This window comes from Canis aureus, chromosome 38 (genome assembly GCF_053574225.1).
Source record: "Canis aureus isolate CA01 chromosome 38, VMU_Caureus_v.1.0, whole genome shotgun sequence".
Taxonomy (NCBI): Eukaryota; Metazoa; Chordata; class Mammalia; order Carnivora; family Canidae; genus Canis; species Canis aureus.
In genome coordinates this window covers 21,232,371-21,248,927 of record NC_135648.1, presented here as the reverse complement: position 1 = coordinate 21,248,927, position 16,557 = coordinate 21,232,371, and the positions used below count along the sequence as shown (strand labels likewise).

General features: G+C 50.4%; 1 protein-coding gene across 10 annotated transcripts in view; it reads left to right on the top strand.

The window, feature by feature from the left end:
• SRGAP2 (SLIT-ROBO Rho GTPase activating protein 2) overlaps nucleotides 1-13,280 on the top strand; it is a 233,339-nt gene extending 220,059 nt beyond the window's left edge. For 2 of the 10 annotated variants that reach the window (XM_077887122.1, XM_077887121.1), the window contains exons 20-24: nucleotides 1,807-1,987; nucleotides 3,601-3,747; nucleotides 6,992-7,030; nucleotides 7,248-7,572; nucleotides 9,917-13,280. In XM_077887122.1, coding sequence (XP_077743248.1) covers nucleotides 1,807-1,987; nucleotides 3,601-3,747; nucleotides 6,992-7,030; nucleotides 7,248-7,572; nucleotides 9,917-10,300 — 1,076 coding nt within the window. In that variant the 3' untranslated portion in view covers nucleotides 10,301-13,280. Of the gene's footprint in view, nucleotides 1-1,806; nucleotides 1,988-2,822; nucleotides 3,748-4,215; nucleotides 4,907-6,991; nucleotides 7,031-7,247; nucleotides 7,573-8,408; nucleotides 8,504-9,916 lie in introns of those variants that run through there. The other 8 variants (XM_077887124.1, XM_077887123.1, XM_077887125.1 and 5 more) reach the window with 7 other exon arrangements.
• The last annotated feature ends 3,277 nt before the right edge of the window (nucleotides 13,281-16,557 follow it).

Here is a 16,557-nt window from a genome sequence, read left to right as displayed (position 1 = left end):
ATAGAGAAGCTGGGTGCCAAGAACCCAACAGAAGCAAGCCAGAGGGGAGTGGGACTCAGGATGTAGAAACCACACACTTTCATGCCTGCTGACTGGAAAAATTGACCCTTTCCAAAGTACAGACATGCGAGCGCTGTGCAGCCTGGCGGGTGTGCGTCGAGAGGTGGAATGCACAGCTGTCACCACAGGCCCCTCGGCAGCGCCCATGATTTATTAGGGTCTGTCCAGCCAGCACGCTTCCCCTCCTTCCAACAGTTCCACACCTCCATTTCTGGACCACTTGGGCTCTTGGAAGACTCAGCAGCTGACAAGGGGCCTCAGAATTTTCTGGGCATGAGAACGAAATGGCACAGTCTGTGGAGCTTTCCCCGCTTTCCACCTTGCTATGAATTCTGCAATCCCAGGCCAGCTTTTTAGAGGAGAAAAAAAATTAGGGCTGCTTATTTGGATGCTGAAGTCAGATGGATCAATATGATAATCTGCCCCGTTACAGGAGGGGAGTAGGTGAACTAGGGAAATTTGTCCCTGCTGCAAGTTTTGTGTGTCTTATCTCTAAGACCCTAGTGAAATAGAGCTATTTTATAGCTGAGAAAACAGAGGCCAGAGAGGTCAAGTGATAAGGCCCAAGGCTATACAGAACTGAGATTTGGGATATTTAGATGGGCTTTCTCTGATGTGCTTCCTTATAGTAAAATCTCCAGCCCTGCCTATTAAGGAGCAGGCTCACCAGTCATGCTATTTGGGCATGGGCTGGCCTCTAGGCAGCCTTCCTGTCCACTACCTGGAACATCCACTTGAACCTCAGGTTCCAGGTTTCTGGGAGCTTTATTTCTTCCTCTGTGACCTCCATCTGCTGCTCAGCACAGATAATGGTAACGATGACCAGTTAGAAAACTGGCGAATATCTACACAGTGCTGACGATAGGCTGGGCACTGTTCTAAAAGCTTTTACAAATTTCTGCTTATTGACTCCTCCTAATAACTTCATGAAAAAAGGCACTATTGTCTCCTGTCCCCAGAGGGGGAGACGAAAGCACACTCAAAAATAAAAAGACATTGCACTTGCAAACCCCTTTTAGTTTTCAAATTACTTTTATGTATGTTTTCCCATGTATTATCCACAAAATAGATTTCCATGTTTTGCGCCTTGCAAAGGGGATTGGGTGAGTTATTTTCTCCTTATGGAGACTAAAAGCTCGTGGTCTACTAGGGGGAGTGGATAACATAAATAAAATTTACTGTATTGGGAGTACCGTACAATAAATGTTCTGCAATTAATGGAGTTACTTTATGATCGGAGAAGAAACGATGCATACCAATACAGCACGGCAGGTTCAGTGATAGGGTTTGGCGTAAAGAGCTGTGGACACACCAGAGAAATTACTCTCTGCCCTGAGTGGAGCTCAGCCTGTTGGGCAGCTGACTGTACCCGAGCAAGATGAGACTCTGCACGTGTGGTTCATTTGTGCACAGAAACTGCTGAGAGAATAAAGTATTCTTTGTTTTGTTTTTTAATGATGATGTGTACAATTGTGACTCCGTGTGCTACATCAGGAAGATGACAGAGAGAGATTTTAGTGGGGGGCAGAGCCTGATGAAAGGCAGGAAGGGGCACACAGGCACTTTCAGAGTGATGGCCAGCCTCCACGGGAATCCCCAGCCTCAAGCATAGATGGGCAGTGGCTGCTTTGTCACACCGGGTTATCTTCCCACCAGGGTGAGTTCAGCTAATTGGGCTTTTCCGCCCAGTTTCCTGAGTCTGTTGGTCCCAACAACATGTGTTTCCTTCTTTTCTGCCCCTCGCAGAGTGTGAGCCCATCGAGGCCATTGCCAAGTTTGACTACGTGGGCCGGACAGCCCGAGAACTGTCCTTCAAGAAAGGGGCATCCCTGCTGCTCTACCAGCGGGCTTCCGATGACTGGTGGGAAGGCCGGCACAACGGCATCGACGGACTCATTCCCCATCAGTACATCGTGGTCCAAGACACGTACGTTGGGTCCCCTGCCCGTCTGGGTGAGCCCCTGCTGCACTGGGGCGGGGGGGGGGGGGGGGGGGGGGGGTGGCGGCTGGATTTCTGGCACCACAGGAGGCTGAGGGAGACCAACCGCTAGGGGACGCCAACACGTTCTTGAAACCCCCCCCCCCAAGACTCCGTGGAGGATTGTTTTTTAGCCTCTTCCCCCTGCAAATCGCTCCCCCACCTACCTCCCCCCTAGTCATTTTGGAAACTGGCCAGTGCTCGTGCTCATCCACACTTAAACCTGATGAGTGATAAGGAAGAGTTATTGTTTGAGCACTTACATTTCCTTCTGGAAGGCTCAGGCTGGGGAAAACACTTTTACTTTTTTTTTTTTTTTTTTTTTTTTAAACACCTATGCTCATCCCAACCAGTTGGGCCACTGATGGGGCGCTTTTCCACTTGCAAACGAAAAGTGATGCTTTGAAAAAAAATAAATAATAAGAAAAAAATGATGCATTGCTTTTTTAGGACATCTAGTTTAAGCAGCCTTGTGGAAACGAGCCAGGTCATTTAACCAAGATGAGGTCGACGTGGGGGAGGACGGGAGAAAAGGGGAGAGGACCTCGGGGAGCAAAGGGAACCGGGAACCGGCCCCAGAGAGACTTCACCAGATGGGCTGTCCGTTGGCTCCAGCTCTTTGAAGAGCTGGAAGCAAAGTCTCCAGGGCAGGGGGCTTCCCTCCCAGCCCCCCAGCAAGCCTGCCCCCCCTGCCCCTTTGCCCCGCCGCCCTGCCCCTGACGCCCCACCCCTGAATAGATGCTGTCACTGTTTTTAGCCCTTCCCTTAATATTATTTTTTAAAGGTTGATATCCTGAATGAGTCTGCACCCTCCCAGCCTCTCCCCGGCTCGTTCTGCAGGGAGATCCTCCCTCTGTTGATAACATCGCAAACCTGGTGGTCATCTGTGCGTGGACAGGACCCTCCCAAATTTAGCATTATGACTTCACGACAGGACCGAGAGAAGATGAATTGTGGGGGAGAAGGGGCTTTCTTTGTCATCAGTAGCCAGAGGGGCCGGGAGAGCAGTGGAATGACCCGGGACCGGCCTGGACGCTCTAAGCAGGGCTCGATGCTCGACGACTGAGTGTGCCGGTGTCCTGCCTCAACGCCGGCATCTCCAGAGCCAGCACAGAGCAGCCTGTCCTTGCCCCGCGGGGCTCGGGACCTCAGCAGATAAACCGCAACCTGGACCGGCCGCCTCCTTCTCCAGAAGGTGGCCCCGGCACCGCTGCCCCAGGAAAGCTGCGTGGGGTAGAAGGCAGATGCCTCCAAGCCAGGTGTCCCCCTAGCTCAGCTCTCCGGCGACGCTGAGGATCCCACAGAACGCAGCGGGATTATTTATTTTTATTTAAACAACCCTCCAAAGGCCCTTAGCTTTCGGCACAGTCTGTTTGCAGAGCTAGCCCAGCCAGGTGTCACCGCTGCCTCAGGGGTCGCGCGCGTGTGTGTGTGTGTGTGTGTGTGTGTGTGTGTGTGTGTGTGTGTCTCGGGGGGCCATCTTGCCGATTTAACACTGCTTTTTGTGTTGTTGTTGTTGTTCTTCCCCCCTCCTCCCTGCCTGCCTGCCCCTTCGCCCCCAGCGAGGACGGTGTCGTGGAGAGGTCCAGCCCCAAGTCTGAGATTGAGGTCATTTCTGAGCCACCTGAAGAAAAGGTGACAGCCAGAGCGGGGGCCAGCTGTCCCAGTGGGGGTCATGTAGCCGATATTTATCTTGCAAACATCAACAAGTAAGCTCTGCTTTTCATTTTCTGCTCCCCTGAATGCCTTGTGACACCCAGCCTCACCGTCCGGCCTCCCTCTCTGAGCCTGTGCTGCATGTAGGGCTCCCCGCACTCCCCCACACACCCTCAGGCCTAACATCGCATGTGCTCACTGCTGCTGCAGGGTGGACAGGGCTGAGGAGGCTTCCACAGGCCCCACCGGCAGGTCCCCGGGCTCCGGCCAGCTGCCGCCCTGCTGTGGAAGGGTGCCCCAGCCTGGGTTTCTGCAGCATCTGTCAGCTCGGGCCTCCCCGGCCCCATCTGACTACTAAAACTTGGCCAAAGCTTTGGTCACTTTATGCAACTTGGTTTTATACTGTTTCTCAGAGGTGCCTTCTCTTTTCCAATTCCTGCCCAAATAATGGTTTTTGATGTCTTCTTCCTGGTCCTTCCTTGTCTGTCCAAAGATCCAACATCTTGTGTGTCTTCCACTAGGCTCACGTGACCCCGGATGGGTTTATTTAGATACCATGTGTCTGTTTCCTGCCCTGTCCGGCATTCACTCCGTCAAGGAAAGGAGACTACTCTGCCCCCGCCCACCACCAGCACCCCACAACGAAAGCTTTGTCCTGAGCTTTTTAATCATTGCCTAACTGCCAGCTCCCTTCTGCCCTTTCATACCAGTAGAAATAATTGTCCGTGTTTTCCCTGTTGCTTTAGCCCTGTGTCATCCTCCCCTGTTAAGTCCATTTGCAGATTCCCATTCCTGTCCGGCAGGCTCTTAACTCTGGCCCCAGCTTTCATTGTGGCTGTGAGCAGCATCCCAGGGTTTTAACTCCACCCACACCCGATCTGGCCGGCTAGAGGGATTCCACGCCTGTGTGCTGCTGCCTCCCCTAGAGACATTCAGGTTATTGGAGAACTAATCTCATCTCAAGGGGCCAGACACCAAGTCCCAAAGCCTACCGACCTCTTTCCGCCAGACCCTGAAACTTGGCCCAGTGCCAGCGGGATGACAAGCCCCAGGGTGTTCCTGATGAATATGGATTGCAGATGATGTACAGTTTTTATTCCCCCCTGGCTTTGGAGGAATGAAATGATTTGCACATTGAAAACCTGTTAACCGTAGCCTCTGGACACTGAAACTGGAAGGAGAATAAAAGATGCTTGTTGTTTTGAAACTGCACCAGGTCGCCCAGATCTCTTGGCTTTCTTCCAACCAGACGGTAGCAGGGGGAGTGGTTGGGGCACGTGGCTCTCTTCCATCTTTCACCCTCAAGTTAGCAAAGTAGCTGATTCAGCTCACTTAGTGTAGGTATAATTTAAGTCAGACCAGTAAAAAAGAATGAGGATTTTATTTCCTTCCCTCCAGCGTAATGCCCTGCTGGGAGGGCGAGCTAATAAAAAGTAACTGTGGACTAATCACATTTTTTTTCTTTATTTACAAGTCTGTGTTAATTATAAGCCTATAATCATAAGGTTGTAAGCCTCTAATTAACCCAGAAACTGAGGTGGGGTTGGTGGAGGGAGAGTTAAATAATTAGTTAGGTACATGTTTCTAAGCCATCATATATGTGCTGCCATTTGTACAAAGAAATTGTAAAGGATAATAGCCGAAATAGTCAGAAGGTGAACACCAGGTGGAAAGTCAAGGCGGTTCCCTTGAACTCCTTCCTTGGTGATGTCAGGACGGGGTTCTCAGAGGATGTGGTCTCCCCAGACACCAGCTAGTCAGTGGGTGAGTGGCAGCCCCTGAGGAGTGACTCTGCCCTTCCAGCCTCGCTGCCTGCCCCACACGTCGCTCCTTCCCAGGGCCCCGGGTTCTTTCACACCCCTGGACCTTCACATCTGCTGCCTCCTCCCTCTGATCAGCTCCTCCTCTCCCTTCAAGACGTAGTCAGAAGATTTACCTCCTTGGGGAAGCCTTGCTAACACCCCCGAGGGCCACCTAACCACCTGAGTTAGGTGCCCGCGTTCTGTAGTCCCACAGTAGTTTGAGCGTCTCTCGGGACTCAAGCTGCACTCGGATAAACCACCAGGCTGAGCATCTTGAACCCAAGAGCTCTGCCTTCCTCTCCTCACGTCCCAGGGGCCTGGCCAGGGACCTGGCACACACCAGCCACTCCACAATCTGCCCCCTCAGCAGTTTGAGCTTTGTGAGTCAGCCATCCTCAAGTGGAAAGAGGAAATCAGCGAGAGAGTTAGGCGGGTGTGGCATTCAGTTTAACTTCACACATAGAGCGAGGGCCCACCGCCGTGCCAAGCGCCCGTGCTGGTTATTCAGAGGTGAATAATGCAGTGCCCGGCCTCCCTGCTCATTCCCGCAAGGTAAATACCATAGAGACAGGTAACAAAAAAGCAGTGCCATCGAAGCTCTGAAGGGAACAAAAGCGGGAGTGTGTGCTTCTGCCTGCCGTTGGAGTTGGGGTACCAGGGAAGACTTTGCAGGGGAAGTCATTTCAGCTGAGCCACATAAGACTCTGAGAACATCCTTCTGCTCGAGAATGGCTGACACCCAAGGCTAAATGGCCTGAGCAGGCAGCTTCAGGAAATGTGTGCCAGGTTCCACGCTGGCCCCGAAGTAGAAGACCTAACCAGTGAACGGGACCAGGACTGGGTTAGGACACTGACTCTGCCACACAGACTAGCTCCTTATCTCCAGTCCCTACCCCTTCCATCTCAATGCCTGCCTCAGCCTTAGTCGCCCATAGTAGGTTCCGGATCAGAGTTGCCCCGCTGCACCTCCCAAACCAGAAGTTGTATTGCTTCTTAGGCTAGGTCCTTAAGGATCTGATCCCAAGAAAAAAATGAAATTATTCAGCAGTAGGCAACACCCATACTACTAGGACTCTGCCAAGCTGTCTTGTATGAGAGTCTCAGTGGTCTGAAGGAGACTGGCCCAGAGCCAGGGTTCAGCCCAGTGCTGGGTGACTTAGGGTCATGTAGATGTATTTCCACCCTAAGAAAATGCACAAACTTGGCCCTAACCCTGCAGCACTGCAGCCTCTTTAAAAAGACTCTGTTCCATGTTTGCAAATAAGAAGCAACAACAGCTTCTTGCCAGAGCCCAAAATGATTACAGTCCTATAGTTGGCCAAGAAACATGCTAGAATTTGGAAAAATCAACTCTCCTCTTGCGTTCATGGTGATGATGAGAGTTTTTCTCCCACCTGGGCCTTAGTGTCTGTTCAAAGCAGGTCATGGAGGGGGCCTTTCTGTGAATCTGTCCCCCCTTAGAAACTTTCCCTTAATCAGACATTTTTCCTGGCAGCACCTTACATCTTGACAACTCAAAGCCCACGACCACCAAGTAAGTATCCGTTTCTCCTTTGCCCAGGTTGGGGGTGGCAGGGGAACGGAGGCACAGAGACAGCAAGGGGGAAGGTAAAGCCAAGGAGAGAACATGCTGTGTGTCCCTCTCCTTCCAGAAGTCCCCGGATGCCAACACCTGTCCCACTCTCACTCATCCCAGCTTCCTCGGGGCCAGGGCTCCCTGATCACACTGCCCTTTCTGTTTGTGATTGAAGGCAAAGGAAGCGGCCAGAATCTGGGAGCATCCGGAAAACATTTCGGAGCGACAGCCATGGGCTGAGTAGTTCCCTGACTGACTCTGCCTCCCCGGGGGTGGGGGCTAGCTGCCGCCCATCTTCCCAGCCCATCATGAGCCAGAGTCTCCCCAAGGAAGGGCCAGATAAGTGTTCCATCAGTGGGCATGGGAGCCTCAACTCCATCAGCCGCCACTCGTCCCTGAAGAATCGGCTGGACAGTCCACAGATCCGGAAGACAGTGACAGCAGGAAGGTCAAAGAGCTTCAATAACCATCGGCCTGTGGATCCCGAGGTCATTGCACAGGTAACTGGGGGCTTCTGGACACATAGCTGGCCTGTCTACGTTTGTCACTACTGCGTAGTGCAGCCCACATTCGTTACGACAGGCCTTGAAACAGCGGCTTTGTACATCACATACCAGGTTCAGAGGCTGCTGGATATCTGGACCCCACAATGCAGCTCTCTAAGCAATTTGCCAACCCCACTAACCTAAGAAGAATTCAAAGACAGAATAAAAGAATTCGGACTTCTGGCTCATGTTCAGGCTGTTTGCAAGGGGCTGTATGTTTTATTTTTTTTAAGATTTCATTTATTTATTCATGAGAAGACACAGAAAGAGACGCAGAGACATAGGCAGAGGAAGAAGCAGGCTCCTCGCAGGGAGCCCGTTGTGGGACTTGATCCCTGGACCCAGGATCACACCCTGAGCTGAAGGCAGACGCTCAACCGCTGAGCCACCCAGGCGTCCCGGGAGTGTACATTTTAAAGCAAATAATTAGTCTTTTGTTGGAGTCCATTCTGCCTAGGTTTCAGGTCTTGAGAGGGTGGTAGGCTTTAGTGAAGCTGCCCGATTGTTGAGGCTCAGATGTAGTTCTGGCCATATTTTTCTGCCACCCTGCCCATCCCCCTCTCCTGTTCCCGGAGGCTAATCTCTCATCCGTAATGGGAGGTAGAAGATCAGTCATTAATCTGCTCCTGTTTTGACAGCCCCAAAATACTCTGCTGGCAGGGGCTTGGGTACCAGAAGGGTTTCCAGCCCAAGGCTTCAGATGGCAGTGGCAATGAGCTCCCTGGTTATAGGGTGTTCCTTCCATGTATGCACACCACACTGACAAGTCTCTGTTTTCCATGAAACATTAGCGATCCAGCCCCACCTCTAAAACTCCGACTTCCGGGGCCACTCCAGGCAGTTCACTCAGACGCCTCTCCCAACTCTATAATTTTCATTAGACCAGGTAGGAGCTATGGGCTCCCCGTTGCCCTCTTATGTTTCACTGAGTTGAGATTCTTGTCACCCCATCTTCCAGGGGGCGATAGAGGCTGCCTGTGGTCTCTATTGGCTTAATTGTGATGCTCTGCTTCGGGAAGGCGAACCTGGCGAGCATAGTATTAAGCTTGGGGCCTGAGATATCTTGCTTGGCTAACCCTCCATTTCTGCGCCCCTACCTGAGCTCTTGGCTGCGACCTGCCTTGCACCGCGGGAACCCTCCTCCCAGCTCCCTCCTGAGCCAGGGCTTAGTAGGAATGTTAGACTACATTCCTGGCACAGACCGCCCCCCCCCCTAGCTGTAGAGTGGGACTGAGGAGGGAGATGATGAAGTTCTTCCTGAGCAGTTTTAAGGCTTCAGAACATCATGGGGGTGAGTAAAAATCACTGTCAGCAGAAAGCATGGTTCACCCCGTAAGGGCCAAGGCCTTTGCTTGGAACGTGTCATCTTTCCAAGTGAGCCTGATTCCAAGGGAGGAGCCCTGTGGTGGTTTGAGGGGTGGCGGACACAAGGGTGTGAAAAGGCTGGGAGGGAACTGGGAGGTCTCCCTGAGGGGCAGCTGGCTGTGGATAGAGGGTCTTTGGTTCTGCTATTCTTGAGAGCCGGTTTGTTCCACTGTGACTGGAAAGAGCTGATTTACCTGTGTGGGCTCTGGCTCCCCCTCCTGGTCGCTCCTTGGTCCCCTCTCCTGGTGATGGTAGAAGGAAATGGCTTCCTCAAGTGGGCACTCCAGTGGGTGGGGTGGGGTGCGGTGAGGTGGGGCAAGGGAAGGGGAGGGCGGGGGTGGGAGCACTGGGAGGTGTCCTGATGAATATTCAAGATCAGGGTCTGGAACCTTTCCTGACCTTTGAAGTCCAAGAAAACGAAGATCATACCACATCTCTACCATTTAGTCAAAAATGGTTTATTATGTACAATTTCAAGCATACACAAAAGCAGAAAGAATTGGATAGTAAATGCCATGTACTTGTCACCAAATTCCTGGCCACTGTTAGTTCACCCAACTTTCCCCTCCCCACTGGATTATATGTCATTTCACCAGAAATATTTTAGTGCATATCTCCAAAACCTGAGGACTTTATTTAAAATAACATTTCAGCCATTCTTTTCTAAAGGCAAAAAAAAAAAAAAAAAAAAAAAAATCTCGTGATAATGAAAATCCCTTTTTCCCCCTTCCCCACATTCTGAACATTCGTATGTTTAAGAATTTTGGCAAAAAAAAAAAAAAAAAAAAAAAAAAGAATTTTGGCCAAGTAAAATAATAATCTGGACATCTCCCTCCAGTTGGTTTTTTCTTGATTTGGCCTATGCTGTTGAAACAGGATCCTTGGGGACTTCTCCCTACAGCAGCCTCACCTCCTCCTTTTTCCTGTTTTGCAGGATATTGAGGCAACTATGAACTCTGCCCTGAATGAGCTGCGTGAGCTAGAGCGGCAGAGCAGTGTCAAGCACACCCCCGATGTGGTTCTGGACACCTTGGAGCCCCTCAAGACCTCCCCAGTGGTGGCCCCCACATCGGAGCCCTCCAGCCCCCTGCACACCCAGCTCCTCAAGGACCCCGAGCCCGCCTTCCAGCGCAGTGCCAGTACTGCAGGGGACATCGCCTGCGCCTTCCGGCCTGTCAAGTCTGTCAAGATGGCCGCCCCTGTTAAGCCGCCAGCTACACGACCCAAGCCCACCGTCTTCCCCAAAACAAATGCCACTAGCCCTGGTGTCAACTCCTCATCTTCCCCACAGTCCACTGACAAGTCTTGTACTGTCTGAAGGATATAATTTAATTGTTCTAGACAAGGGGACTGAAGGGACTGACTGTTATTAAAAAAAATCTTCCTATTTAACTAGCTTGGGGACTTCAGTTGAAAATTAGATTCTAAGTTGTTCTTGCAGGAATTAGCCTTCCCGTCACCCATAACCTTGAGAATGAAGCCCTCGTTGTCACCCTGCCTTGCCCTTCCCACTGCCCTCTGCTTCTCCCCGTCGTCGTAATCCAGCCAGCTGCAGTACATACTGTCCTTAGGTTAGCCAGAGATAGATTTTTCCATTATCAGGTCACTGTGAAATCTGGCACGGCAAGTCATGAGGACACGGGCTCAAGTCTCCGTCCCCTCAGACACAGGGGATGCCTGACCAGATGGTTGGCTACTGACAGCCAGCTTTCAGTGGCATCTTGTTTTGGGTACTGACTTTAGGGAACCATATATAGTCCATTCTCATTTTACGCACACACACACACACACACACACACACACACACACGTTTTCCTGGTCTCTGGCATGTGTAGCCTCTCCTGGTCCCAGACCAGTCTCCTTGTAAGTTATTGTGGCAGTTCGCACAAGAGCCACCAGGGGTCTCTGTTTCCGTTACAAATCTTGTTCTGTCTGGGCCAGGGAACCTAGCCTTTGAAGTCTCTCCATCATAAAAAATTGAACAGGATGGAACTCGATCCTGTAATCTGTCTGGGGTTGGGGGCTTTCTCTCTGTCTTCTCTCTATTGGTGTGAATTGGTCATTGGTGTTTGCTCTCGCTCTCCTTCATCCTCTAGGAATACAACCCAGTCTTTTTATAGAACTTCTGAAGTTTTTCTGAATGTATAGACATTTCTCGGGTTCCCGTCTTTGTCTCCAATGGACCATTTTCCATTTAAGACACTTTCCTGTATAAGACAGTTTTATAGCTGGTTCCACTTAGGTAAAGAGTCTTAAGAGAGTTTCATTGTGTTTATGGCAGGTTTGGAAAAGGTGAGAAATGGGTCCTTCTGCCTCACTTTTTGTGGGCACTTAAGAAAAAATTCATTATGCTATTCAAAAATTAAATTCACCTTCACTAACCCCCAAACTGTTCCCAAATGAAAATGTATCCTAAGTTCACCCCTCTAGTTTGGTTATTCTACAAGATCTCTCTTTAGGGACCAACAGGGGCTTGGAGAGCCCTAGTTAAATTAAAGAGAGACATTACTCCTTAAAACCTGTTTTCTTTTATCCAAATAAGGACAACTAAGAGAACTTTGGCCCCACAGGCTCTAAAGTCTTCTTGAGGCCGGAATCTAACAAAATAAAGAATTGGATGCTGAATATTTTGGCCTGCCTTTGGCCTTTTTTCTGGTTCTCTCCAAAAAGCAGAAATGATGCCCTCGCCTACTTTAATCCGGCCTCCAAAACTGGTGCCCCTCATCCCAGTGCCCTGGCTCCACGCTATCCTCCAGGGCTGGAAACCATCACACCCCTGTCTCATGAGTCTCAGACAACTACTTGAGTTAGAGCTGAAGCTCATTCCTCTTCTCTGTTTTCTGGTTTTAAAGCTACGCTTTTAGCCTTATTTTCTACAGGTCAAGAGAGGCGATGGGTTGCCATTCAGATAGGAAAATCTGAGTTTCCTTATGTTTAGCCTAGAAGATTCTTTTTTGGACCAACCTTTTGAAGTTGGCGGTTGGTGCTGTGGAAGATGGTAGGATTTTTTTCCTCACTGTGCAAAGGAAAGAGCTTTGTGGAGAATCGCTAGATTATTAGGATAACCTGCAACACCAGGAAAACTATCCCAAGAGCTAGGAAGGAGAAATGAAGAGCTCCGTCAGTAAAATGAGTCTGGCTGTGGGAAGCGACCCACAGTCCTCTGGATTCTTGGCTTTGTTGCTCTATCCACTGGCCTGTCCTTGTCTGTCACCTGGACTTGTACAGGTCTTGAGCCAACAGTGGCTTTCAGCCCCAAGGATCTGTTTCCTTGATGAAAATGGAACCCCTACCTTTCCCTTTACATTCCTTTGGATCCAGCCGATCAAAATTGGTACCCATGCCTGCCCTTTCCCCTCCTTCTAGCACACTCCTGAGAACGCAAAGCTTTCTTAATGACAAAGCTTTGGGCCTGTTGTGTTGTTCCTGCCTTATTTCTCTTGCAGCCCTTGTACATGACTGTGTCCACTGTCCCCTTGGGCCGTGTCCATCTGCTGATTTGCATCATGAACTGGACAGTGTGTGAGTGGCCGGCCACCTACTCCCCCACCTTCCACCCCAGCTCTGGGAGCCAAGTTGTCTTCCCTCTCTGGTGCTCCTGACGCCTGTGAGATGGACCTGTCGAGAGGACGAGGAACCCACAGAAGGAGAGTCCTTCTCGGCAGAGCTCCTGCAGTCAACTGGAATTCAGGTCGCACACTGTGATTTTTACACCGAAAAAGCCAAAAGGAGCTGGCCACCTGGGGCCAAGGGAGACCAGTCTTCCTCAGCTCTGCTTGCCTAAACCAGCATGATGCTTCAGAGAGCCCTGCTCTGCCCCTCAAGGCATGGATCCTTCTCTCGCTGTGGATTCTGATGGGTCAGGCTTTGGGGAACAGAGGTGGGGTGGAGCAACCAGCATCCCCATTTGGAAAAGAGAGGAGTTTGCAGCCAGCAGCCTGTAAACTGGAAACACTGGTCTCAGCCAACCTCCTCAGGGCGCCCTGGTTTCTCCCCAAGGAGATGAGGAGCGATGACACCAGCAACAGGATGAACAGACCACTGGAAGGGCTGGTGTGTGTGTACTTCACGTGCAGAAGAGAAGTTTAGATCTTCCAGGGAATCGCAATGTTGTGGCGTCTGACTTGTATGTCACGTTTGTGTAAAATGGTATATTCTTTAAAATAGTGTTGATAACTGGAATATTGTATGTATGCTTGGAGATGCTTTGTGTGAACCTAAGACTGTCACTCAACAGATGTTGGATTGGGGAAAATCCAAAGCACAACTTCGAAATAAAATACGTTTTTAGGTTTCGATGCTGCAGTTCCTATCACTTCCCACCCCCTGAAATCTCCAATCCAGGAGTCCAGCTCCCCAGGAGGAAATGTAACTCTGTGCTGGTAGAGCCCCGCCTGGCAACAGGAGAAATGTGGTGACCTCAGGAGCCGGCCACCTTCTCCCTCCCAGCAAGGCATGGCAGAGGTGCATCTAGAATGTGGATTCCCCGCCCCCCAGCATTTCCCATTAGCCCATTAGCCCGTGTGCGGAGCCTAAAAGGTTTCATAGAAAGCCTTCCAGCTCACCATTGGGCAGTCTGTTGCCATGAGAACCATTTCCTCCACAGAATCTACCCACCCTGTTTTCAGTGAGGATCATTCTCGATTCTATCGCTGGTCAGATTTCCCCACTTGGGGGAGTGGGGCCTGTCAGATGGCCTGCAGGCTTTGCCAGCCACAACCAAGGGTGAAGGGGGGGGGTCTTTCTTTCTTCCACATGTGGAGCCCTGAGTCATTCTGCCCTCGGATGCCCTGTGCCTCTGGGAGAAGAGCTGACCCATATGCTTGTGCTGTTGGTGTTGAGCACAGGGGTGGGCATACAGGAAATGCCTTCTCTCCTTTAGATTTTGATTCTAGCAGATCATGAGCTCGGGTGAAATTATTCAAAGGTAGCAGCTGATAATGCATCCTAGGGCTTATACTTATTTTTACTGGGCTTATTCCAATACCAGAAGCCCCTGGGGAGGGATCAGATCTCTCATATCCAAGAGGATCCCCAGTGTTCAATGGTAATACAAGGAATCCTATCCCGGTCCCTGGACCAGACACAGTACTCTGAAGTCCATCACCTCCATCTGTCTCATGCCCTTCCAACTGTTGTCTCTTCCCCCTCCTTCATTTTAATAGAGCTCTATCTTGAGCTTCTTGCTGGTCCCTTGGAGTCAAAGGTGAGGCTGTTCAAGGGATCCCTGAGTGGCTCAGCTGTTAAGCGCCTGCCTTCAGCCCGGGGTGTGATCCTGGAGTCCTGGGATCAAGTCCCACATCGAGCTTTCTGCTTGGAGCCTGCTTCTCCCTCTGCCTGTGTCTCTGCCTCTCTCATGAGCATGTGTCTCTCATGAATAAATAAATAAAATCTTAAAAAAAAAAAAAAAGTGAGGCCGTCCTGCCACCCTGAGCTCTGGATGAGTTCTTTGACATAGAGCTGGTGTATAAGCTATAGGCAGGGGACCAAGGAACCTTTTCAGAGAGACCTCAGGCAAAGGTGGGCTATTTTGGAGGATCCTCTAATTCAATTTATATATTCAGATGGGAGCCTGATGGAAGGTAGTGACAACACAGTTTGAAGACAGGCCCATTCCACCCAGATAGAAATCCAAAAAGGAGACCAGGTACATATGAATTTGAGAAATGGCCTTAATGAGTATCTACTCTTAAATGTTTATCACAATGTGTATGTGAAGCTTCTTTTTTTTTAAAATTTTTAAAATGATTTTATTTATTCATTTGAAAGCGAGCATAAGCAGCGGGGAAGGGCAGACGGAGAGGGAGACTCCCTGCTGAGCTGGGAGCCCAATGCCAGGCTTCATGCAGGGCTCGATCCCAAGACCTGGGACATTTAACCACTTTAGCCACCCAGGTGCCCTGGTATATGAAGTTTCTTATTAGTCTGGAGTTAGCAACCCTGGCATATCGCATGTGCCAAAGACTCATTTGTCAGTCAACAAACTCTAAGACTCACTATGTGCCAAGCACTGTTGTATAGTGTTGAACAGGTGAAACATAATGGAGCTTGCTTTCCAGTTTGAGGAAGAACAGATCAATAAGCCAAGCATGATTCAGAAAATGAAACAATGTAATAGGTAGTTAGTGCCTGGGAAAGGAGTAGTACCGTTAATCAAGAATTCCTGGGGTCCCTGGGTGGCACAGCGGTTTGGCGCCTGCCTTTGGCCCAGGGCGCAATCCTGGAGTCCTGGGATCGAATCCCACGTCGGGCTCCCGGTGCATGGAGCCTGCTTCTCCCTCTGCCTGTGTCTCTGCCTCTCTCTCTCTCTGTGTCTATGAATACATAAATAAAATCTTTAAAAAAAAAAAAAAAGAAAGAAAGAAAAAAAAGAAGGTGCCAGTAATTGGAAATCCAGGAGAGAGGAAGGAGCTCGCAAAGAAGAGAGAAGGAAGCAAGTGACAGGTAGGTGGCTGGGAGAGCCCAGTGTCACAGACACCAAGTGAAGGACATGTTTCAAGAAGGGAGGCTTGGCTGTCAAATGCCAGTGGGTAAGGTGAGGCCAACAAGAGAGGCAATCCTTCTTCGGTGACGTGGAGCTCCTTCAGTAGATGGGAAATGGGTCAGATTGGAGTGGGTCAGGAAGTCTTGGCAGCTCATGCAAAGCCACGGCGTTGAATGGGGAGCATCAAGAGGAAGCAAGGGACTAGGTTTTTGGTTTTTGTTTTTAGTTTTTTTTTTAAAGATTTATCTATTCATGAGAGACACACAGAGAGAGAGAGAGGCAGAGACACGGGCAGAGGGAGAAGCAGGCTCCATGCAGGGAGCCCGACGTGGGACTCGATCCCGGGTCTCCAGGATCACGCCCTGGGCTGCAGGCGGTGCCAAACCGCAGCGCCACCGCGGCTGCCAGGTTTTTGCTTTAAAATGGGCATCTTTGAGACATGTTTGCTTGAGAGCAGGGCCAGCAGGATGGGAAGGAGGCATGTGAAGGAGAAGGCGAATCACGGAGCACAAATGGAAGGGTTGGCCGTGGTCATGAGAAGAGACGCTCCCGTCTCACTAGAGGGAAAGCAAGTGTGATGCAAGGCAGGTAGCAGATGTGGTGGTGAGAAGATGCCGGGGTTCCCTTTCGATTGCTTCTTGTATTTCCATGAAGTTTAAGGCAAAGACTTCAGCTGAGGGTAAGAGGGAGTGGGGAGCGGGAGGCTTAGAGAGGCAAGAAAATGAGTGAAGTATTTTTCCACATCAAGAAAAACAAGACAAGGGGATCCCTGGGTGGCTCAGCGGTTTAGCGCCTGCCTTTGGCCCAGGGCGCCATCCTGGAGACCCGGGATCAAGTCCCGCGTCGGGCTCCTGACATGGAGCCTGCTTCTCCCTCTGCCTGTGTCTCTGCCTCTCTCTCTTCCTATGTCTATCATAAATTTTTTAAAAAAATTCTCATTTAAAAAAAGAAAAACAAGACAAGGGTTCAACTTCTCTCAGTGGCTTGGTGCTGGTCCCATGGCTCTTTTCCCCGCTCCTTGGGGAGGAACGTCAGATGTGGCTGCAGAGATGTCCCTCCTTCCCCACCCAAAGCTCCAGGCTAGAGCTAAC